General features: G+C 65.2%; 1 protein-coding gene across 1 annotated transcript; it reads left to right on the top strand.

The window, feature by feature from the left end:
* Positions 1 to 13,942: 13,942 nt before the first annotated feature.
* Positions 13,943 to 19,863, top strand: LOC118700956 (maestro heat-like repeat-containing protein family member 6). Its single transcript, XM_036405547.1, has 16 exons — positions 13,943 to 14,003; positions 14,596 to 14,671; positions 15,084 to 15,174; positions 15,288 to 15,608; positions 15,795 to 15,943; positions 16,182 to 16,329; positions 16,537 to 16,730; positions 16,813 to 16,950; positions 17,229 to 17,343; positions 17,522 to 17,659; positions 17,863 to 18,039; positions 18,172 to 18,327; positions 18,479 to 18,577; positions 18,819 to 18,921; positions 19,007 to 19,243; positions 19,530 to 19,863. Exons 1-16 carry the CDS (start codon positions 13,943 to 13,945, stop codon positions 19,742 to 19,744), a joined length of 2,418 nt encoding a protein of 805 aa, XP_036261440.1. The 3' UTR covers positions 19,745 to 19,863.
* The last annotated feature ends 2,223 nt before the right edge of the window (positions 19,864 to 22,086 follow it).

Genomic DNA, 22,086 nt, shown 5'->3' on the forward strand with positions numbered 1-22,086 from the left:
CGAGCAGCAATCGATTTCCCGCTGCTTGCCCATGGACACGGCTGTGAAGACTTCGAAGGGATGTGCTGCTTCAACCTCTCTTCACGCTCGGAATCCATCCATGCGAACATCCAGAAACTGAAAGATCTTGTGAAGGACTTGAAAGTAGAAAGAATCCCAGACTGGGTCAATGAACTTTTCGGGCAATGAGGATTAACAGGATGGGCTGCATCCTTGGTTAAGGGAATGTTGTTGATTCTCCTTGTAGTTGTTGTTGTGTTAGCCATGTTCTTGTGCCTTGTTCACTGTTTCAAAAGAACTATAACGAACGCCTTTTTTGTAAAAACAGAAAGTGGAGTTGTAGTAAACCCCATAGATTTAGGAAAAGCACCATGGAGGATATGAACAATAGGAATGCTGAAACAGCAAAAGAAAATTCCTGTTTTCCTGTCCTCCACCCCTTAACCTATCTCTGTAACCCTATAAGGCAATGTCATGTTAACCCCTTACCCATTGGTCAAGCTTGGATCCTTTCCAGCCCTATAAAAGAAGCATACTGTACCCCATTAGGGGAGAAAGAAGAAGAGCAGAGACCCTTCACGGACCTCCCCAAATAAAGCCATCTCCGTGGAACAGCCTGCGCCTTCTCCTTCTCCTCTCTCTCCATCTGCTGCAGCCTCCAACCCAGGGCACCACTACCTAGCAAGCAGAGCTGAAATCCTGAGAGCTTGCAATCACTATAGAGCTGATAACCACCATGCTTGCTAGATGGTAGCCCAGCAGCCTTGGCATGAGCGAGCTAGTTTCGGGCACCCAGTCCCTACCCAGGGACTCAGCTCCTGAGCCCTAGTGCTCTGCTTTATAATAACGTCCTAGGAGAGGTTATTAGCGGAGGGGCGTGGCAAGGGAGAAGACTGTGAGAGCAGCTTTGGCATCTGCCTGGGCCTGCGGAGACCCCGCCAAGCAGCAGCGGCAGGGCGTGTTCCCTGCCTTTGAGCCCAGCACAGAGCAGGATCATCTCTGTCCAGCCAAGAGCCCCAAATCTCTCTCAGAGAGCTGTGAATTCAAAGGCCTTTATGCACACATTAATGCCATCTTCCCTCTCTGGTGTGTTTTAACTCTTGGCAAGATGCGTTTGCCTCTTGCTTGCTGGAAGCTGCTCTGCTCCAGGGCCGGCACCGAGCTGGGCTGTGCGGGCCGGGCAGCGTGGAGAGTCCTTCCCCAAGCACTTGGCCGGGCTTGGGGAGTGTCCGGGCTTGCGTCAGACACTCGGGGCAAGGGATTCCGTCCAACCGGAGCCACCTTGGGTGGGGAGGGGCTGGCCCCGGGGCACATGGCAGCGTGTCCAAGGGCCCTTTGTGACACGGTGCAGCAGGGTCACTGAGTGGAACGGGGTGTCCAAGCAGCCCTTTGTGACACGCGCTGACATAGGTGCCGGCGGCGCCGAGGCCACGCCACAGTGCTCGGTGCATGCGACGGGACAGGACGGGACAGACCGGTGCTGTGAGGAGCCCCCGCACAGCCGGCTCATTCCTTGCTGACCCGGAGCTTTTCCGAGGCGTTCCTCCTGTGGCTGGCCTCACGGCCAGACCTGGGGACTCGGTGACTCGGAGCTTTTCCGAGGCATCTCCCATCCCTGCGGCCGGTGCCCTCGTGGCCAGGCCGTGGGACTTGGTGACCTCCAGCGTTCCTGAGGAGTCTCCTGTCATTGTGGCAGGAGCCCTCGAGAACAGAGTGCAGGACTTGCTGTCCTGTAATCTTCCTGAGGCTCCTCTGTCGCAGGTACCTGCAAGGCAGGACTGCGGCACTCGCTGACTCGGACCCTTGACGGGGCATCTGTGTCCAAGGTGCCCTCGAGGTCAGGCAGCGGGATGGCAGGCAGACTGCTCGGCCTGTTCAAGGGGCTTCGGGGCAAGAAAAGCAAAGGCCCTGCAGCTGCCCCAGCACAGCAGCCTGCAGAGCCGGAGCAGTTGCAGCCGCTGCAGTACGGTGAGTGGCGGAGCTGGGCCGCAGGGCTGGTGCCTGCAGCCAGTCTGGCTCCATCCCATTCCATGACATCCCATGCCATCCCACCCCATGCCATCCCATGCCATCCCATGCCATCCCATCCCATCCCATCCCATCCCATCCCATCCCATCCCATCCCATCCCATCCCATCCCATCCCATCCCATCCCATCCCATCCCATCCCATCCCATCCCATCCCTGTGGACAGGGCCACAGACAGGATGGGACAGGGGTCGGGGCTGCCCCCGCCGATGGCCGTGCTCCGGCCCCCGGAGCTGTCCCTGCCTGGGCAGCGCAGGGCTGGGCTGTGTTCTCCGGCCTCTCCCGCCGCCCCTCAGCTCTGGCTGCGCTCGCTCTTTGACAGATGCAGCCAGGGACGGGACTCAAGTGCAGGAGCCCACCCGTGGCCGCTACCGCAGAGCAGCACAGGTACCTGCGGCCGTCCCCCCCTGGGCCGGGCCTGCTGGCACTGCCCGGCCCAGCCCCGCGCTTGGAGCAGGCCATGGAACGTCCCTCTCTTCCCGCCCTTCCTTCTGCTGCAGACACTGTGGAGGCTCCTGCGCCTTCGGCGCAGAAACACCGGCGGCACCAGCACCGAGGGCACGGCCCAGCCTGACTCCAGGCCCTGCGAGCTGCAGGCAGAGCCTGCTCCCAGCTCAGCCTCCTCTGATCTGGCAGCAAGCTCAGACTGGGAAACAGATGAGGACGGCTGGGCGGAGGCTGACATGCCTCTGACTCAGGGCAGGGCCACCACACACACCCAGGCTCAGGCCATCCCAGAGACCGAGGCCATGCCCACACTGACCATGACTCCTGCACCCGCTCCGGAGTTTTTCCAGCAGGCTGCTGCTCCTCTGCAGCAGGTAAGCAGCCTGGGACCAGGGCTGAAGTCCTCCTAGGATCACATGGCCCCTCAAGCTCCGTCCGCTGGCTCTCCTCAGCCTTTGAGGCCATCACAGCGGGGTGGGAAGGCAAGCACTTCTTTGGGCAAGCTGGGGAAGTTGCTCCCTTGGACAGCACTCCAATCTTCCCCATGCCGCCTCCTCCAGGTGCTAGCCATGGTGAGGGGCATTCTTCAGAGCCTGGCGTCCTGTGTCACCGTGGACGCCGGGCTGCAAATGCAAATTCTGGCCCTGACTGAAGAACACCCTGATCTCGTGGTGATGAGCCTGCTGTACTGCGCCCCAACGTGTGACAGGTACGGGGCACAAGTGCCTCGAGAGTCCAGTGCTCACCGGCCCGTGGGGCCCCTGGCCCTGTACAGCCTGTCCGGCGGGCTCTGCCAGACAGGCGGAGAGCTGCGGGAGCCTCGGGCCCCTCTGTTTCCTGCGCCTCTGCCACGCTCCCTCCCTGCCCCTCAGGGCACCGGGGCTCTGTCACCCGGCGCCACGCAGCCCCACGGGGCGCGGTGCTGACGCACAGCTCTGCTCCCACAGAGCCGCCGCGCTGATGTGGAGAGCCATCGGCACCTCGGAAGTGGCCGCCGAGGAGGTGCTTCCAGCGCTGCTCTCTGCCGTGGAGGAGCAGCCCCCTTTCAGCAGCGTTTTCTGCAGCGGGGACAACGAGGCCATCTTTGCCCTGGCTGTGAGTTTCTGGAGCTGGCATTTGCTGGCCCTCCAGTTTTCCTCTCCAGCAGTTCTCCATGCTCTCCCCCAGCCTGCAGCTCCCTGCCTGGGCTGAAAGCTGGCCTAGGGGCAGCAGGCTGGGTGATCCCCCTGCCTCTCCCCTCGGGCCCTGCCTCAAGGACACCCTGACACGGAGTGCTGCCTCAGCGTGCTTTGTCTCTTGCAGGCAAGTCTGGTGCTGTGGAGGATCGCCCCCATGTCTGAGTGGCACTATGCCCTTCTCCTCCATTCGCCCCAGCTGTTGGTGGCTCTGTTCCTGCAAATCGTCACCACCACAGAGCGCATGCCAGAGGACAATGAGGCGCGGAGCTTCTGGGGAGCGTGCCAGGAGGAACACAGCCTTCCCAGCGAGCCCAACAGGTGCCAGTTGCCCTGTCCTTCCCACGCCCTCGTGGCCAGGGCCAGCGCTCCCAGCGTGACCTGGCCTTTGCTCGGCATGCAGGTTTGCAGCGCAGACCATGAAGGCTCTGCTCTCCAGACTGGCCTTTGACAACAAGCTGGTGGCTCTGGAGCACAAGCAGGTCTGGGAGAAGCTGCTCTCTGCCGACACGCAGCACTATGCAGCAGGTCTGCTGGCAAGGTGAGATCCCCTACTCCCCAACACCACCGCCAGCATTTGTGCCCTGTGCCCGGAGTGCCCCAAACAGTCCCTGCGGTTGGAAGCGAGAGGGCCTTGTCACCGAGGGAGGCTCGAGCACACTGGAAGAGGTTGGGAGAGGAGGATGCCCAGGAGCAGCCGCCTCCCAAGGGGCCCATGTGCCCTTGCAGAGCGCTGGGGAAATACCAGACCTCTGGGAGTCACTCCTGGGAGAGGTTTGCCCACCAGCTCAGGGCCTTGGTGCCTTTTTCCCCTGCCAGGGAGATGCGCCATGGCTTGACGCCCTTGTGTCCCTTCATGGCCTCGCACCTGCTCAGCCTGCTCATCGGGAAGCGGCCACGCTGGCATCTGCCTGCCCTGGCCTTCTTGGTGGAGGTGAGCCTGATGGCCAGCGCTGCCTGGCTCAGCTGCCTCCCAGCTCTCAGGCCTCTGGTAGCTGCAGCCGCCTGGGACGCCGCCCGCCCCCGCTGCTGCTGCTGCCTGGGCCCGGCCCCGTGCGGCTCCGGGCTCCTGCCGGCTGGCTCCCCTGGCACTGCCCTCCTGTGCCTTTCAGCTCCTCGAGTGCCTGGACTTGAGCCAACACGGTCCCAGTGCCCTGGCGGTGGTATCCAGGCACCTGCCCAGCCAGTGCAGGGACGGGCTGCGCCTGGCGCTCCGAGGCCTCGTGGTGCTCAGCAAGGAGCCCTCGCTGGTGAGAAGGGGGCAGTGGCTGAAGCCGCGCTGGCAGCATCGTGTGGCTGGGCAATGCAGACCTCTGGGCTTGGCTGGCCTTTGGCAGCAGAGGCAGCTGCTCCCAGCTCTCCTGCCTCCCGCTTCAGCTGCCCCAGTGGCCCAAGCGGCTGTTGGTGCTGCGGCCAGGCACGGCTTCACAGCACAGCCCCGTCTTGCACACAGGCCGGAGGAATACGCGGCCTGTATCAACACCTGCTGCAGCAGCTGGCTGATCCAGATGCAGAGATGGTCTGGATGACCCTGTGTGCGCTCAGGGATATGCTCCAGGACAAAGACCTCAAGCCACCCAGCGTCACCGCCCTGAAGCTGGCTGAGCCCCTCCTGCAACACTTTGAGAACGTAAGGCTCTGCGCCCCCAGCCAAGGGCACTGGACGCTGCCTGCAACCTTTGTGCTCTGTGTGTAGAGATTTGGGCTTTTGGCCCAATGGGCCTGCAGTAGCTGGTGCTTAGGACTTTTCCTACCCTTCCAGGACAACAGCCACGTGCGGCTGCTCTCCATTCAGCTCTTCTGCAAGGTGATGGAGCTGGTAGAGGAAGAGGGGGAAAATCCTCCCATGACAATCGTGAGCCAGAGCCTGCTCCCTCTCTTCTTGCACTGGCACGATGAGAACCTGCATGTGGCCCAGGTGAGGTTTTGCATGATGCGGCCGCATCCCTGGCAGGGGGCTGGGCCGCCCTGGCGCCTGGCAGGCTCCAGCCTCAACTGGCCTTGGCACAGGGTCACGGGTCCCGTGCCCTGGGCTCAGGTGCCACCTGCGGCTCTCTGCTGCTCTCCAGGCCTCTGGCGAAGCCCTGCTTGGTGCGGCACGCTTCCTGAGGAGTGACCTCGAGCAGCTGCTGATGAAGGGGCAGCGGATGCAGTTCGCCGAGCGCCTGGTAAGGACAGCCCGGGAGCCCCAGCCACAGGCTGGAGAAGCCCCCCTGCCCCCGGTGCTCGGTGCGGGGGGCCAGCAGCTGTGCCCCCGCCCGGCGCCGCAGCCGGGCCCGCCGGCCTGCGCCCCCCACGCCGCTCCCTGCCCCGGGCCGTGCGGGCCGGCTCGGCCGCTGCTGGGCGCAGGGAGCGCCCGGCCGAGGGGCAGAGGCCGCAGCGAGCCTTCCCTGTCGGTGCTCCCCGCAGCTGCTGCAGGACGAGAGCCGAGCGGCCGAGCACCTGCGCTGGGCCCTGCCGCACCTGCGGAGCCCACAGAAGCCCGTGCGCCAGGCGGCCGTCGGGATCATCGGTGAGCCCCGAGCCCGGCGCCCCTCCCCGCCCCCGGCCCGGCTGCTGCCCCGGCTACAGCGGCAGCCGTGCCCGGGCCGCTGCAGCCCCGCCCGCCCTCGGCGCTGCCGCCGCCCTCCCGCAGCCAGCCGTGCCCTCGGGCGGCAGCGCGCGGCAGGGGCCGGCAGGAGCCCTGCCCGGCCAGGAGGGCGTGCGGCCGCAGGGCTGGCAGCGCCTGTGCCGGGCAGCTGTGCCGCCCGGCACCGACACGCGCTCTGTCTTGCCAGGGCTGGCCGGAGTGCTCGTCACGGGGCAGAAGGAGGAGCTCCAGGTCATCAGCGAGGGTGAGTCAGGGCAGCCGCGGGGCAGCGAGCATCGCCGGGGGCAGCTGCACATCCCGGCCCCGGAGCTACAACCCGTGCCCGGGCTGCGGAGGGCTCTGCTCCCTGTGCGGGCGAGGGGCGGCGGGGGCACAGCCCAGAGAGCTGCCAGCGAAACGTGGGCGATCCGTGACCAACACCTTCCGGCCGAAGCCCTGGCAAGAGCCGGCTGGGATGGGCCTGGCAGGAGGCTTTCCTTGGATTCCCTCAATCTGGCCTCTGACCGTGGCTCTGTTCCTCTCTCTTCCAGCTCTTCAAGCCCTGAGAGAAGATGACAGCCCATCCTGCATCAGCGTACTCATTCAGCTGACCTTCCAAAGAAGATCTGCAGGACTTCTTGCGTCTGCTGGATCAGATGTACCGGCATCCCTCGGCCATCTCCAGCTCCCGTTGCAGATGGGAGCAGCTGCAGAGCAGGATGCACCAGCTGCAGCTCCAGGCACAGCTCTAGCTGCTCAGAGCTGAGCCTGTGGGAAGCTCCAGGAGATCCTGCCATCTCTCTCCCTGTTGGCAGCTCCCTCCCTCCAGCTCTCAGACCCTGCCCATCCGCTTTTTTTGTCTCCCAGATCACCCCTTTGCTTTGCTTTCCCTTAATAAAGAGTTTGGATTTTTCCAAAACCTTTTCCAAAACCTTAAGAGTGTCTTGGTGTTCCCTGGGAAATGCAGGCATTTGGAGAAATGCCTTTGGAAGAGAGGGGCTTGCTTCTCAAGCAAAGTGCTTCCCCAGGCGCCCCCAATGAGGTAGTGAGCCGTCTCCCTTTGGCTCCCTGCGCTCCTTTCCGTCTTTGAGGCCCCTCGCACTTGGCGGAGGGGCCTGGCAAGGGAGAAGACTGTGAGAGCAGCTTTGGCATCTGCCTGGGCCTGCGGAGACCCCGCCAAGCAGCAGCGGCAGGGCGTGTTCCCTGCCTTTGAGCCCAGCACAGAGCAGGATCATCTCTGTCCAGCCGAGAGCCCCAAATCTCTCTCAGAGAGCTGTGAATTCAAAGGCCTTTATGCACACATTAATGCCATCTTCCCTCTCTGGTGTGTTTTAACTCTTGGCAAGATGCGTTTGCCTCTTGCTTGCTGGAAGCTGCTCTGCTCCAGGGCCGGCACCGAGCTGGGCTGTGCGGGCCGGGCAGCGTGGAGAGTCCTTCCCCAAGCACTTGGCCGGGCTTGGGGAGTGTCCGGGCTTGCGTCAGACACTCGGGGCAAGGGATTCCGTCCAACCGGGGCCACCTTGGGTGGGGAGGGGCTGGCCCCGGGGCACATGGCAGCGTGTCCAAGGGCCCTTTGTGACACGGTGCAGCAGGGTCACCGAGTGGAACGGGGCGTCAGAGCAGCCCTTTGTGACACGCGCTGACATAGGTGCCGGCGGCGCCGTGGCCACGCCACAGTGCTAGGTGCACGCGACGGGACAGGACGGGACAGAGCGGTGCTGTGAGGAGCCCCCGCACAGCCGGCTCATTCCTTGCTGACCCGGAGCTTTTCCGAGGCGTTCCTCCTGCGGCTGGCCTCACGGCCAGACCTCGGGACTCGGTGACTCGGAGCTTTTCCGAGGCATCTCCCATCCCTGCGGCCGGTGCCCTCGTGGCCAGGCCGTGGGACTTGGTGACCTCCAGCGTTCCTGAGGAGTCTCCTGTCATTGTGGCAGGAGCCCTCGAGAACAGAGTGCAGGACTTGCTGTCCTGTAATCTTCCTGAGGCTCCTCTGTCGCAGGTACCTGCAAGGCAGGACTGCGGCACTCGCTGACTCGGACCCTTGACAGGGCATCTGTGTCCAAGGTGCCCTCGAGGTCAGGCAGCGGGATGGCAGGCAGACTGCTTGGCCTGTTCAAGGGGCTTCGGGGCAAGAAAAGCAAAGGCCCTGCAGCTGCCCCAGCACAGCAGCCTGCAGAGCCGGAGCAGTTGCAGCCGCTGCAGTACGGTGAGTGGCGGAGCTGGGCCGCAGGGCTCGTGCCTGCAGCCAGTCTGGCTCCATCCCATCCCATCCCATCCCATCCCATCCCATCCCATCCCATCCCATCCCATCCCATCCCATCCCATCCCATCCCATCCCATCCCTGTGGACAGGGCCACAGACAGGATGGGACAGGGGTCGGGGCTGCCCCCGCCGATGGCCGTGCTCCGGCCCCCGGAGCTGTCCCTGCCTGGGCAGCGCAGGGCTGGGCTGTGTTCTCCGGCCTCTCCCGCCGCCCCTCAGCTCTGGCTGCGCTCGCTCTTTGACAGATGCAGCCAGGGACGGGACTCAAGTGCAGGAGCCCACCCGTGGCCGCTACCGCAGAGCAGCACAGGTACCTGCGGCCGTCCCCCCCTGGGCCGGGCCTGCTGGCACTGCCCGGCCCAGCCCCGCGCTTGGAGCAGGCCATGGAACGTCCCTCTCTTCCCGCCCTTCCTTCTGCTGCAGACACTGTGGAGGCTCCTGCGCCTTCGGCGCAGAAACACCGGCGGCACCAGCACCGAGGGCACGGCCCAGCCTGACTCCAGGCCCTGCGAGCTGCAGGCAGAGCCTGCTCCCAGCTCAGCCTCCTCTGATCTGGCAGCAAGCTCAGACTGGGAAACAGATGAGGACGGCTGGGCGGAGGCTGACATGCCTCTGACTCAGGGCAGGGCCACCACACACACCCAGGCTCAGGCCATCCCAGAGACCGAGGCCATGCCCACACTGACCATGACTCCTGCACCCGCTCCGGAGTTTTTCCAGCAGGCTGCTGCTCCTCTGCAGCAGGTAAGCAGCCTGGGACCAGGGCTGAAGTCCTCCTAGGATCACATGGCCCCTCAAGCTCCGTCCGCTGGCTCTCCTCAGCCTTTGAGGCCATCACAGCGGGGTGGGAAGGCAAGCACTTCTTTGGGCAAGCTGGGGAAGTTGCTCCCTTGGACAGCACTCCAATCTTCCCCATGCCGCCTCCTCCAGGTGCTAGCCATGGTGAGGGGCATTCTTCAGAGCCTGGCGTCCTGTGTCACCGTGGACGCCGGGCTGCAAATGCAAATTCTGGCCCTGACTGAAGAACACCCTGATCTCGTGGTGATGAGCCTGCTGTACTGCGCCCCAACGTGTGACAGGTACGGGGCACAAGTGCCTCGAGAGTCCAGTGCTCACCGGCCCGTGGGGCCCCTGGCCCTGTACAGCCTGTCCGGCGGGCTCTGCCAGACAGGCGGAGAGCTGCGGGAGCCTCGGGCCCCTCTGTTTCCTGCGCCTCTGCCACGCTCCCTCCCTGCCCCTCAGGGCACCGGGGCTCTGTCACCCGGCGCCACGCAGCCCCACGGGGCGCGGTGCTGACGCACAGCTCTGCTCCCACAGAGCCGCCGCGCTGATGTGGAGAGCCATCGGCACCTCGGAAGTGGCCGCCGAGGAGGTGCTTCCAGCGCTGCTCTCTGCCGTGGAGGAGCAGCCCCCTTTCAGCAGCGTTTTCTGCAGCGGGGACAACGAGGCCATCTTTGCCCTGGCTGTGAGTTTCTGGAGCTGGCATTTGCTGGCCCTCCAGTTTTCCTCTCCAGCAGTTCTCCATGCTCTCCCCCAGCCTGCAGCTCCCTGCCTGGGCTGAAAGCTGGCCTAGGGGCAGCAGGCTGGGTGATCCCCCTGCCTCTCCCCTCGGGCCCTGCCTCAAGGACACCCTGACACGGAGTGCTGCCTCAGCGTGCTTTGTCTCTTGCAGGCAAGTCTGGTGCTGTGGAGGATCGCCCCCATGTCTGAGTGGCACTATGCCCTTCTCCTCCATTCGCCCCAGCTGTTGGTGGCTCTGTTCCTGCAAATCGTCACCACCACAGAGCGCATGCCAGAGGACAATGAGGCGCGGAGCTTCTGGGGAGCGTGCCAGGAGGAACACAGCCTTCCCAGCGAGCCCAACAGGTGCCAGTTGCCCTGTCCTTCCCACGCCCTCGTGGCCAGGGCCAGCGCTCCCAGCGTGACCTGGCCTTTGCTCGGCATGCAGGTTTGCAGCGCAGACCATGAAGGCTCTGCTCTCCAGACTGGCCTTTGACAACAAGCTGGTGGCTCTGGAGCACAAGCAGGTCTGGGAGAAGCTGCTCTCTGCCGACACGCAGCACTATGCAGCAGGTCTGCTGGCAAGGTGAGATCCCCTACTCCCCACCACCACCGCCAGCATTTGTGCCCTGTGCCCGGAGTGCCCCACACAGTCCCTGCGGTTGGAAGCGAGAGGGCCTTGTCACCGAGGGAGGCTCGAGCACACTGGAAGAGGTTGGGAGAGGAGGATGCCCAGGAGCAGCCGCCTCCCAAGGGGCCCATGTGCCCTTGCAGAGCGCTGGGGAAATACCAGACCTCTGGGAGTCACTCCTGGGAGAGGTTTGCCCACCAGCTCAGGGCCTTGGTGCCTTTTTCCCCTGCCAGGGAGATGCGCCATGGCTTGACGCCCTTGTGTCCCTTCATGGCCTCGCACCTGCTCAGCCTGCTCATCGGGAAGCGGCCACGCTGGCATCTGCCTGCCCTGGCCTTCTTGGTGGAGGTGAGCCTGATGGCCAGCGCTGCCTGGCTCAGCTGCCTCCCAGCTCTCAGGCCTCTGGTAGCTGCAGCCGCCTGGGACGCCGCCCGCCCCCGCTGCTGCTGCTGCCTGGGCCCGGCCCCGTGCGGCTCCGGGCTCCTGCCGGCTGGCTCCCCTGGCACTGCCCTCCTGTGCCTTTCAGCTCCTCGAGTGCCTGGACTTGAGCCAACACGGTCCCAGTGCCCTGGCGGTGGTATCCAGGCACCTGCCCAGCCAGTGCAGGGACGGGCTGCGCCTGGCGCTCCGAGGCCTCGCGGTGCTCAGCAAGGAGCCCTCGCTGGTGAGAAGGGGGCAGTGGCTGAAGCCGCGCTGGCAGCATCGTGTGGCTGGGCAATGCAGACCTCTGGGCTTGGCTGGCCTTTGGCAGCAGAGGCAGCTGCTCCCAGCTCTCCTGCCTCCCGCTTCAGCTGCCCCAGTGGCCCAAGCGGCTGTTGGTGCTGCGGCCAGGCACGGCTTCACAGCACAGCCCCGTCTTGCACACAGGCCGGAGGAATACGCGGCCTGTATCAACACCTGCTGCAGCAGCTGGCTGATCCAGATGCAGAGATGGTCTGGATGACCCTGTGTGCGCTCAGGGATATGCTCCAGGACAAAGACCTCAAGCCACCCAGCGTCACCGCCCTGAAGCTGGCTGAGCCCCTCCTGCAACACTTTGAGAACGTAAGGCTCTGCGCCCCCAGCCAAGGGCACTGGACGCTGCCTGCAACCTTTGTGCTCTGTGTGTAGAGATTTGGGCTTTTGGCCCAATGGGCCTGCAGTAGCTGGTGCTTAGGACTTTTCCTACCCTTCCAGGACAACAGCCACGTGCGGCTGCTCTCCATTCAGCTCTTCTGCAAGGTGATGGAGCTGGTAGAGGAAGAGGGGGAAAATCCTCCCATGACAATCGTGAGCCAGAGCCTGCTCCCTCTCTTCTTGCACTGGCACGATGAGAACCTGCATGTGGCCCAGGTGAGGTTTTGCATGATGCGGCCGCATCCCTGGCAGGGGGCTGGGCCGCCCTGGCGCCTGGCAGGCTCCAGCCTCAACTGGCCTTGGCACAGGGTCACGGGTCCCGTGCCCTGGGCTCAGGTGCCACCTGCGGCTCTCTGCTGCTCTCCAGGCCTCTGGCGAAGCCCTGCTTGGTGCGGCACGCTTCCTGAGGAGTGACCTCGAGCAGCTGCTGATGAAGGGGCAGCGGATGCAGTTCGCCGAGCGCCTGGTAAGGACAGCCCGGGAGCCCCAGCCACAGGCTGGAGAAGCCCCCCTGCCCCCGGTGCTCGGTGCGGGGGGCCAGCAGCTGTGCCCCCGCCCGGCGCCGCAGCCGGGCCCGCCGGCCTGCGCCCCCCACGCCGCTCCCTGCCCCGGGCCGTGCGGGCCGGCTCGGCCGCTGCTGGGCGCAGGGAGCGCCCGGCCGAGGGGCAGAGGCCGCAGCGAGCCTTCCCTGTCGGTGCTCCCCGCAGCTGCTGCAGGACGAGAGCCGAGCGGCCGAGCACCTGCGCTGGGCCCTGCCGCACCTGCGGAGCCCACAGAAGCCCGTGCGCCAGGCGGCCGTCGGGATCATCGGTGAGCCCCGAGCCCGGCGCCCCTCCCCGCCCCCGGCCCGGCTGCTGCCCCGGCTACAGCGGCAGCCGCGCCCGGGCCGCTGCAGCCCCGCCCGCCCTCGGCGCTGCCGCCGCCCTCCCGCAGCCAGCCGTGCCCTCGGGCGGCAGCGCGCGGCAGGGGCCGGCAGGAGCCCTGCCCGGCCAGGAGGGCGTGCGGCCGCAGGGCTGGCAGCGCCTGTGCCGGGCAGCTGTGCCGCCCGGCACCGACACGCGCTCTGTCTTGCCAGGGCTGGCCGGAGTGCTCGTCACGGGGCAGAAGGAGGAGCTCCAGGTCATCAGCGAGGGTGAGTCAGGGCAGCCGCGGGGCAGCGAGCATCGCCGGGGGCAGCTGCACATCCCGGCCCCGGAGCTACAACCCGTGCCCGGGCTGCGGAGGGCTCTGCTCCCTGTGCGGGCGAGGGGCGGCGGGGGCACAGCCCAGAGAGCTGCCAGCGAAACGTGGGCGATCCGTGACCAACACCTTCCGGCCGAAGCCCTGGCAAGAGCCGGCTGGGATGGGCCTGGCAGGAGGCTTTCCTTGGATTCCCTCAATCTGGCCTCTGACCGTGGCTCTGTTCCTCTCTCTTCCAGCTCTTCAAGCCCTGAGAGAAGATGACAGCCCATCCTGCATCAGCGTACTCATTCAGCTGACCTTCCAAAGAAGATCTGCAGGACTTCTTGCGTCTGCTGGATCAGATGTACCGGCATCCCTCGGCCATCTCCAGCTCCCGTTGCAGATGGGAGCAGCTGCAGAGCAGGATGCACCAGCTGCAGCTCCAGGCACAGCTCTAGCTGCTCAGAGCTGAGCCTGTGGGAAGCTCCAGGAGATCCTGCCATCTCTCTCCCTGTTGGCAGCTCCCTCCCTCCAGCTCTCAGACCCTGCCCATCCGCTTTTTTTGTCTCCCAGATCACCCCTTTGCTTTGCTTTCCCTTAATAAAGAGTTTGGATTTTTCCAAAACCTTTTCCAAAACCTTAAGAGTGTCTTGGTGTTCCCTGGGAAATGCAGGCATTTGGAGAAATGCCTTTGGAAGAGAGGGGCTTGCTTCTCAAGCAAAGTGCTTCCCCAGGCGCCCCCAATGAGGTAGTGAGCCGTCTCCCTTTGGCTCCCTGCGCTCCTTTCCGTCTTTGAGGCCCCTCGCACTTGGCGGAGGGGCCTGGCAAGGGAGAAGACTGTGAGAGCAGCTTTGGCATCTGCCTGGGCCTGCGGAGACCCCGCCAAGCAGCAGCGGCAGGGCGTGTTCCCTGCCTTTGAGCCCAGCACAGAGCAGGATCATCTCTGTCCAGCCGAGAGCCCCAAATCTCTCTCAGAGAGCTGTGAATTCAAAGGCCTTTATGCACACATTAATGCCATCTTCCCTCTCTGGTGTGTTTTAACTCTTGGCAAGATGCGTTTGCCTCTTGCTTGCTGGAAGCTGCTCTGCTCCAGGGCCGGCACCGAGCTGGGCTGTGCGGGCCGGGCAGCGTGGAGAGTCCTTCCCCAAGCACTTGGCCGGGCTTGGGGAGTGTCCGGGCTTGCGTCAGACACTCGGGGCAAGGGATTCCGTCCAACCGGGGCCACCTTGGGTGGGGAGGGGCTGGCCCCGGGGCACATGGCAGCGTGTCCAAGGGCCCTTTGTGACACGGTGCAGCAGGGTCACCGAGTGGAACGGGGCGTCAGAGCAGCCCTTTGTGACACGCGCTGACATAGGTGCCGGCGGCGCCGTGGCCACGCCACAGTGCTAGGTGCACGCGACGGGACAGGACGGGACAGAGCGGTGCTGTGAGGAGCCCCCGCACAGCCGGCTCATTCCTTGCTGACCCGGAGCTTTTCCGAGGCGTTCCTCCTGCGGCTGGCCTCACGGCCAGACCTCGGGACTCGGTGACTCGGAGCTTTTCCGAGGCATCTCCCATCCCTGCGGCCGGTGCCCTCGTGGCCAGGCCGTGGGACTTGGTGACCTCCAGCGTTCCTGAGGAGTCTCCTGTCATTGTGGCAGGAGCCCTCGAGAACAGAGTGCAGGACTTGCTGTCCTGTAATCTTCCTGAGGCTCCTCTGTCGCAGGTACCTGCAAGGCAGGACTGCGGCACTCGCTGACTCGGACCCTTGACAGGGCATCTGTGTCCAAGGTGCCCTCGAGGTCAGGCAGCGGGATGGCAGGCAGACTGCTTGGCCTGTTCAAGGGGCTTCGGGGCAAGAAAAGCAAAGGCCCTGCAGCTGCCCCAGCACAGCAGCCTGCAGAGCCGGAGCAGTTGCAGCCGCTGCAGTACGGTGAGTGGCGGAGCTGGGCCGCAGGGCTCGTGCCTGCAGCCAGTCTGGCTCCATCCCATCCCATCCCATCCCATCCCATCCCATCCCATCCCATCCCATCCCATCCCATCCCATCCCATCCCATCCCATCCCATCCCATCCCTGTGGACAGGGCCACAGACAGGATGGGACAGGGGTCGGGGCTGCCCCCGCCGATGGCCGTGCTCCGGCCCCCGGAGCTGTCCCTGCCTGGGCAGCGCAGGGCTGGGCTGTGTTCTCCGGCCTCTCCCGCCGCCCCTCAGCTCTGGCTGCGCTCGCTCTTTGACAGATGCAGCCAGGGACGGGACTCAAGTGCAGGAGCCCACCCGTGGCCGCTACCGCAGAGCAGCACAGGTACCTGCGGCCGTCCCCCCCTGGGCCGGGCCTGCTGGCACTGCCCGGCCCAGCCCCGCGCTTGGAGCAGGCCATGGAACGTCCCTCTCTTCCCGCCCTTCCTTCTGCTGCAGACACTGTGGAGGCTCCTGCGCCTTCGGCGCAGAAACACCGGCGGCACCAGCACCGAGGGCACGGCCCAGCCTGACTCCAGGCCCTGCGAGCTGCAGGCAGAGCCTGCTCCCAGCTCAGCCTCCTCTGATCTGGCAGCAAGCTCAGACTGGGAAACAGATGAGGACGGCTGGGCGGAGGCTGACATGCCTCTGACTCAGGGCAGGGCCACCACACACACCCAGGCTCAGGCCATCCCAGAGACCGAGGCCATGCCCACACTGACCATGACTCCTGCACCCGCTCCGGAGTTTTTCCAGCAGGCTGCTGCTCCTCTGCAGCAGGTAAGCAGCCTGGGACCAGGGCTGAAGTCCTCCTAGGATCACATGGCCCCTCAAGCTCCGTCCGCTGGCTCTCCTCAGCCTTTGAGGCCATCACAGCGGGGTGGGAAGGCAAGCACTTCTTTGGGCAAGCTGGGGAAGTTGCTCCCTTGGACAGCACTCCAATCTTCCCCATGCCGCCTCCTCCAGGTGCTAGCCATGGTGAGGGGCATTCTTCAGAGCCTGGCGTCCTGTGTCACCGTGGACGCCGGGCTGCAAATGCAAATTCTGGCCCTGACTGAAGAACACCCTGATCTCGTGGTGATGAGCCTGCTGTACTGCGCCCCAACGTGTGACAGGTACGGGGCACAAGTGCCTCGAGAGTCCAGTGCTCACCGGCCCGTGGGGCCCCTGGCCCTGTACAGCCTGTCCGGCGGGCTCTGCCAGACAGGCGGAGAGCTGCGGGAGCCTCGGGCCCCTCTGTTTCCTGCGCCTCTGCCACGCTCCCTCCCTGCCCCTCAGGGCACCGGGGCTCTGTCACCCGGCGCCACGCAGCCCCACGGGGCGCGGTGCTGACGCACAGCTCTGCTCCCACAGAGCCGCCGCGCTGATGTGGAGAGCCATCGGCACCTCGGAAGTGGCCGCCGAGGAGGTGCTTCCAGCGCTGCTCTCTGCCGTGGAGGAGCAGCCCCCTTTCAGCAGCGTTTTCTGCAGCGGGGACAACGAGGCCATCTTTGCCCTGGCTGTGAGTTTCTGGAGCTGGCATTTGCTGGCCCTCCAGTTTTCCTCTCCAGCAGTTCTCCATGCTCTCCCCCAGCCTGCAGCTCCCTGCCTGGGCTGAAAGCTGGCCTAGGGGCAGCAGGCTGGGTGATCCCCCTGCCTCTCCCCTCGGGCCCTGCCTCAAGGACACCCTGACACGGAGTGCTGCCTCAGCGTGCTTTGTCTCTTGCAGGCAAGTCTGGTGCTGTGGAGGATCGCCCCCATGTCTGAGTGGCACTATGCCCTTCTCCTCCATTCGCCCCAGCTGTTGGTGGCTCTGTTCCTGCAAATCGTCACCACCACAGAGCGCATGCCAGAGGACAATGAGGCGCGGAGCTTCTGGGGAGCGTGCCAGGAGGAACACAGCCTTCCCAGCGAGCCCAACAGGTGCCAGTTGCCCTGTCCTTCCCACGCCCTCGTGGCCAGGGCCAGCGCTCCCAGCGTGACCTGGCCTTTGCTCGGCATGCAGGTTTGCAGCGCAGACCATGAAGGCTCTGCTCTCCAGACTGGCCTTTGACAACAAGCTGGTGGCTCTGGAGCACAAGCAGGTCTGGGAGAAGCTGCTCTCTGCCGACACGCAGCACTATGCAGCAGGTCTGCTGGCAAGGTGAGATCCCCTACTCCCCACCACCACCGCCAGCATTTGTGCCCTGTGCCCGGAGTGCCCCACACAGTCCCTGCGGTTGGAAGCGAGAGGGCCTTGTCACCGAGGGAGGCTCGAGCACACTGGAAGAGGTTGGGAGAGGAGGATGCCCAGGAGCAGCCGCCTCCCAAGGGGCCCATGTGCCCTTGCAGAGCGCTGGGGAAATACCAGACCTCTGGGAGTCACTCCTGGGAGAGGTTTGCCCACCAGCTCAGGGCCTTGGTGCCTTTTTCCCCTGCCAGGGAGATGCGCCATGGCTTGACGCCCTTGTGTCCCTTCATGGCCTCGCACCTGCTCAGCCTGCTCATCGGGAAGCGGCCACGCTGGCATCTGCCTGCCCTGGCCTTCTTGGTGGAGGTGAGCCTGATGGCCAGCGCTGCCTGGCTCAGCTGCCTCCCAGCTCTCAGGCCTCTGGTAGCTGCAGCCGCCTGGGACGCCGCCCGCCCCCGCTGCTGCTGCTGCCTGGGCCCGGCCCCGTGCGGCTCCGGGCTCCTGCCGGCTGGCTCCCCTGGCACTGCCCTCCTGTGCCTTTCAGCTCCTCGAGTGCCTGGACTTGAGCCAACACGGTCCCAGTGCCCTGGCGGTGGTATCCAGGCACCTGCCCAGCCAGTGCAGGGACGGGCTGCGCCTGGCGCTCCGAGGCCTCGTGGTGCTCAGCAAGGAGCCCTCGCTGGTGAGAAGGGGGCAGTGGCTGAAGCCGCGCTGGCAGCATCGTGTGGCTGGGCAATGCAGACCTCTGGGCTTGGCTGGCCTTTGGCAGCAGAGGCAGCTGCTCCCAGCTCTCCTGCCTCCCGCTTCAGCTGCCCCAGTGGCCCAAGCGGCTGTTGGTGCTGCGGCCAGGCACGGCTTCACAGCACAGCCCCGTCTTGCACACAGGCCGGAGGAATACGCGGCCTGTATCAACACCTGCTGCAGCAGCTGGCTGATCCAGATGCAGAGATGGTCTGGATGACCCTGTGTGCGCTCAGGGATATGCTCCAGGACAAAGACCTCAAGCCACCCAGCGTCACCGCCCTGAAGCTGGCTGAGCCCCTCCTGCAACACTTTGAGAACGTAAGGCTCTGCGCCCCCAGCCAAGGGCACTGGACGCTGCCTGCAACCTTTGTGCTCTGTGTGTAGAGATTTGGGCTTTTGGCCCAATGGGCCTGCAGTAGCTGGTGCTTAGGACTTTTCCTACCCTTCCAGGACAACAGCCACGTGCGGCTGCTCTCCATTCAGCTCTTCTGCAAGGTGATGGAGCTGGTAGAGGAAGAGGGGGAAAATCCTCCCATGACAATCGTGAGCCAGAGCCTGCTCCCTCTCTTCTTGCACTGGCACGATGAGAACCTGCATGTGGCCCAGGTGAGGTTTTGCATGATGCGGCCGCATCCCTGGCAGGGGGCTGGGCCGCCCTGGCGCCTGGCAGGCTCCAGCCTCACCTGGCCTTGGCACAGGGTCACGGGTCCCGTGCCCTGGGCTCAGGTGCCACCTGCGGCTCTCTGCTGCTCTCCAGGCCTCTGGCGAAGCCCTGCTTGGTGCGGCACGCTTCCTGAGGAGTGACCTCGAGCAGCTGCTGATGAAGGGGCAGCGGATGCAGTTCGCCGAGCGCCTGGTAAGGACAGCCCGGGAGCCCCAGCCACAGGCTGGAGAAGCCCCCCTGCCCCCGGTGCTCGGTGCGGGGGGCCGGCAGCTGTGCCCCCGCCCGGCGCCGCAGCCGGGCCCGCCGGCCTGCGCCCCCCACGCCGCTCCCTGCCCCGGGCCGTGCGGGCCGGCTCGGCCGCTGCTGGGCGCAGGGAGCGCCCGGCCGAGGGGCAGAGGCCGCAGCGAGCCTTCCCTGTCGGTGCTCCCCGCAGCTGCTGCAGGACGAGAGCCGAGCGGCCGAGCACCTGCGCTGGGCCCTGCCGCACCTGCGGAGCCCACAGAGGCCCGTGCGCCAGGCGGCCGTCGGGATCATCGGTGAGCCCCGAGCCCGGCGCCCCTCCCCGCCCCCGGCCCGGCTGCTGCCCCGGCTACAGCGGCAGCCGTGCCCGGGCCGCTGCAGCCCCGCCCGCCCTCGGCGCTGCCGCCGCCCTCCCGCAGCCAGCCGTGCCCTCGGGCGGCAGCGCGCGGCAGGGGCCGGCAGGAGCCCTGCCCGGCCAGGAGGGCGTGCGGCCGCAGGGCTGGCAGCGCCCGTGCCGGGCAGCTGTGCCGCCCGGCACCGACACGGGCTCTGTCTTGCCAGGGCTGGCCGGAGTGCTCGTCACGGGGCAGAAGGAGGAGCTCCAGGTCATCAGCGAGGGTGAGTCAGGGCAGCCGCGGGGCAGCGAGCATCGCCGGGGGCAGCTGCACATCCCGGCCCCGGAGCTACAACCCGTGCCCGGGCTGCGGAGGGCTCTGCTCCCTGTGCGGGCGAGGGGCGGCGGGGGCACAGCCCAGAGAGCTGCCAGCGAAACGTGGGCGATCCGTGACCAACACCTTGCGGCCGAAGCCCTGGCAAGAGCCGGCTGGGATGGGCCTGGCAGGAGGCTTTCCTGGGATTCCCTCAATCTGGCCTCTGACCGTGGCTCTGTTCCTCTCTCTTCCAGCTCTTCAAGCCCTGAGAGAAGATGACAGCCCATCCTGCATCAGCGTACTCATTCAGCTGACCTTCCAAAGAAGATCTGCAGGACTTCTTGCGTCTGCTGGATCAGATGTACCGGCATCCCTCGGCCATCTCCAGCTCCCGTTGCAGATGGGAGCAGCTGCAGAGCAGGATGCACCAGCTGCAGCTCCAGGCACAGCTCTAGCTGCTCAGAGCTGAGCCTGTGGGAAGCTCCAGGAGATCCTGCCATCTCTCTCCCTGTTGGCAGCTCCCTCCCTCCAGCTCTCAGACCCTGCCCATCCGCTTTTTTTGTCTCCCAGATCACCCCTTTGCTTTGCTTTCCCTTAATAAAGAGTTTGGATTTTTCCAAAACCTTTTCCAAAACCTTAAGAGTGTCTTGGTGTTCCCTGGGAAATGCAGGCATTTGGAGAAATGCCTTTGGAAGAGAGGGGCTTGCTTCTCAAGCAAAGTGCTTCCCCAGGCGCCCCCAATGAGGTAGTGAGCCGTCTCCCTTTGGCTCCCTGCGCTCCTTTCCGTCTTTGAGGCCCCTCGCACTTGGCGGAGGGGCCTGGCAAGGGAGAAGACTGTGAGAGCAGCTTTGGCATCTGCCTGGGCCTGCGGAGACCCCGCCAAGCAGCAGCGGCAGGGCGTGTTCCCTGCCTTTGAGCCCAGCACAGAGCAGGATCGTCTCTGTCCAGCCGAGAGCCCCAAATCTCTCTCAGAGAGCTGTGAATTCAAAGGCCTTTATGCACACATTAATGCCATCTTCCCTCTCTGGTGTGTTTTAACTCTTGGCAAGATGCGTTTGCCTCTTGCTTGCTGGAAGCTGCTCTGCTCCAGGGCCGGCACCAAGCTGGGCTGTGCGGGCCGGGCAGCGTGGAGAGTCCTTCCCCAAGCACTTGGCCGGGCTTGGGGAGTGTCCGGGCTTGCGTCAGACACTCGGGGCAAGGGATTCCGTCCAACCGGGGCCACCTTGGGTGGGGAGGGGCTGGCCCCGGGGCACATGGCAGCGTGTCCAAGGGCCCTTTGTGACACGGTGCAGCAGGGTCACCGAGTGGAACGGGGCGTCAGAGCAGCCCTTTGTGACACGCGCTGACATAGGTGCCGGCGGCGCCGTGGCCACGCCACAGTGCTAGGTGCACGCGATGGGACAGGACGGGACAGAGCGGTGCTGTGAGGAGCCCCCGCACAGCCGGCTCATTCCTTGCTGACCCGGAGCTTTTCCGAGGCGTTCCTCCTGCGGCTGGCCTCACGGCCAGACCTCGGGACTCGGTGACTCGGAGCTTTTCCGAGGCATCTCCCATCCCTGCGGCCGGTGCCCTCGTGGCCAGGCCGTGGGACTTGGTGACCTCCAGCGTTCCTGAGGAGTCTCCTGTCATTGTGGCAGGAGCCCTCGAGAACAGAGTGCAGGACTTGCTGTCCTGTAATCTTCCTGAGGCTCCTCTGTCGCAGGTACCTGCAAGGCAGGACTGCGGCACTCGCTGACTCGGACCCTTGACAGGGCATCTGTGTCCAAGGTGCCCTCGAGGTCAGGCAGCGGGATGGCAGGCAGACTGCTCGGCCTGTTCAAGGGGCTTCGGGGCAAGAAAAGCAAAGGCCCTACAGCTGCCCCAGCACAGCAGCCTGCAGAGCCGGAGCAGTTGCAGCCGCTGCAGTACGGTGAGTGGCGGAGCTGGGCCGCAGGGCTCGTGCCTGCAGCCAGTCTGGCTCCATCCCATCCCATCCCATCCCATCCCATCCCATCCCATCCCATCCCATCCCATCCCATCCCATCCCATCCCATCCCATCCCATCCCATCCCATCCCTGTGGACAGGGCCACAGACAGGATGGGACAGGGGTCGGGGCTGCCCCCGCCGATGGCCGTGCTCCGGCCCCCGGAGCTGTCCCTGCCTGGGCAGCGCAGGGCTGGGCTGTGTTCTCCGGCCTCTCCCGCCGCCCCTCAGCTCTGGCTGCGCTCGCTCTTTGACAGATGCAGCCAGGGACGGGACTCAAGTGCAGGAGCCCACCCGTGGCCGCTACCGCAGAGCAGCACAGGTACCTGCGGCCGTCCCCCCCTGGGCCGGGCCTGCTGGCACTGCCCGGCCCAGCCCCGCGCTTGGAGCAGGCCATGGAACGTCCCTCTCTTCCCGCCCTTCCTTCTGCTGCAGACACTGTGGAGGCTCCTGCGCCTTCGGCGCAGAAACACCGGCGGCACCAGCACCGAGGGCACGGCCCAGCCTGACTCCAGGCCCTGCGAGCTGCAGGCAGAGCCTGCTCCCAGCTCAGCCTCCTCTGATCTGGCAGCAAGCTCAGACTGGGAAACAGATGAGGACGGCTGGGCGGAGGCTGACATGCCTCTGACTCAGGGCAGGGCCACCACACACACCCAGGCTCAGGCCATCCCAGAGACCGAGGCCATGCCCACACTGACCATGACTCCTGCACCCGCTCCGGAGTTTTTCCAGCAGGCTGCTGCTCCTCTGCAGCAGGTAAGCAGCCTGGGACCAGGGCTGAAGTCCTCCTAGGATCACATGGCCCCTCAAGCTCCGTCCGCTGGCTCTCCTCAGCCTTTGAGGCCAT

The sequence above is a fragment of the Molothrus ater genome, chromosome 33 (assembly GCF_012460135.2).
Source record: "Molothrus ater isolate BHLD 08-10-18 breed brown headed cowbird chromosome 33, BPBGC_Mater_1.1, whole genome shotgun sequence".
Lineage (NCBI taxonomy): Eukaryota > Metazoa > Chordata > Aves > Passeriformes > Icteridae > Molothrus > Molothrus ater.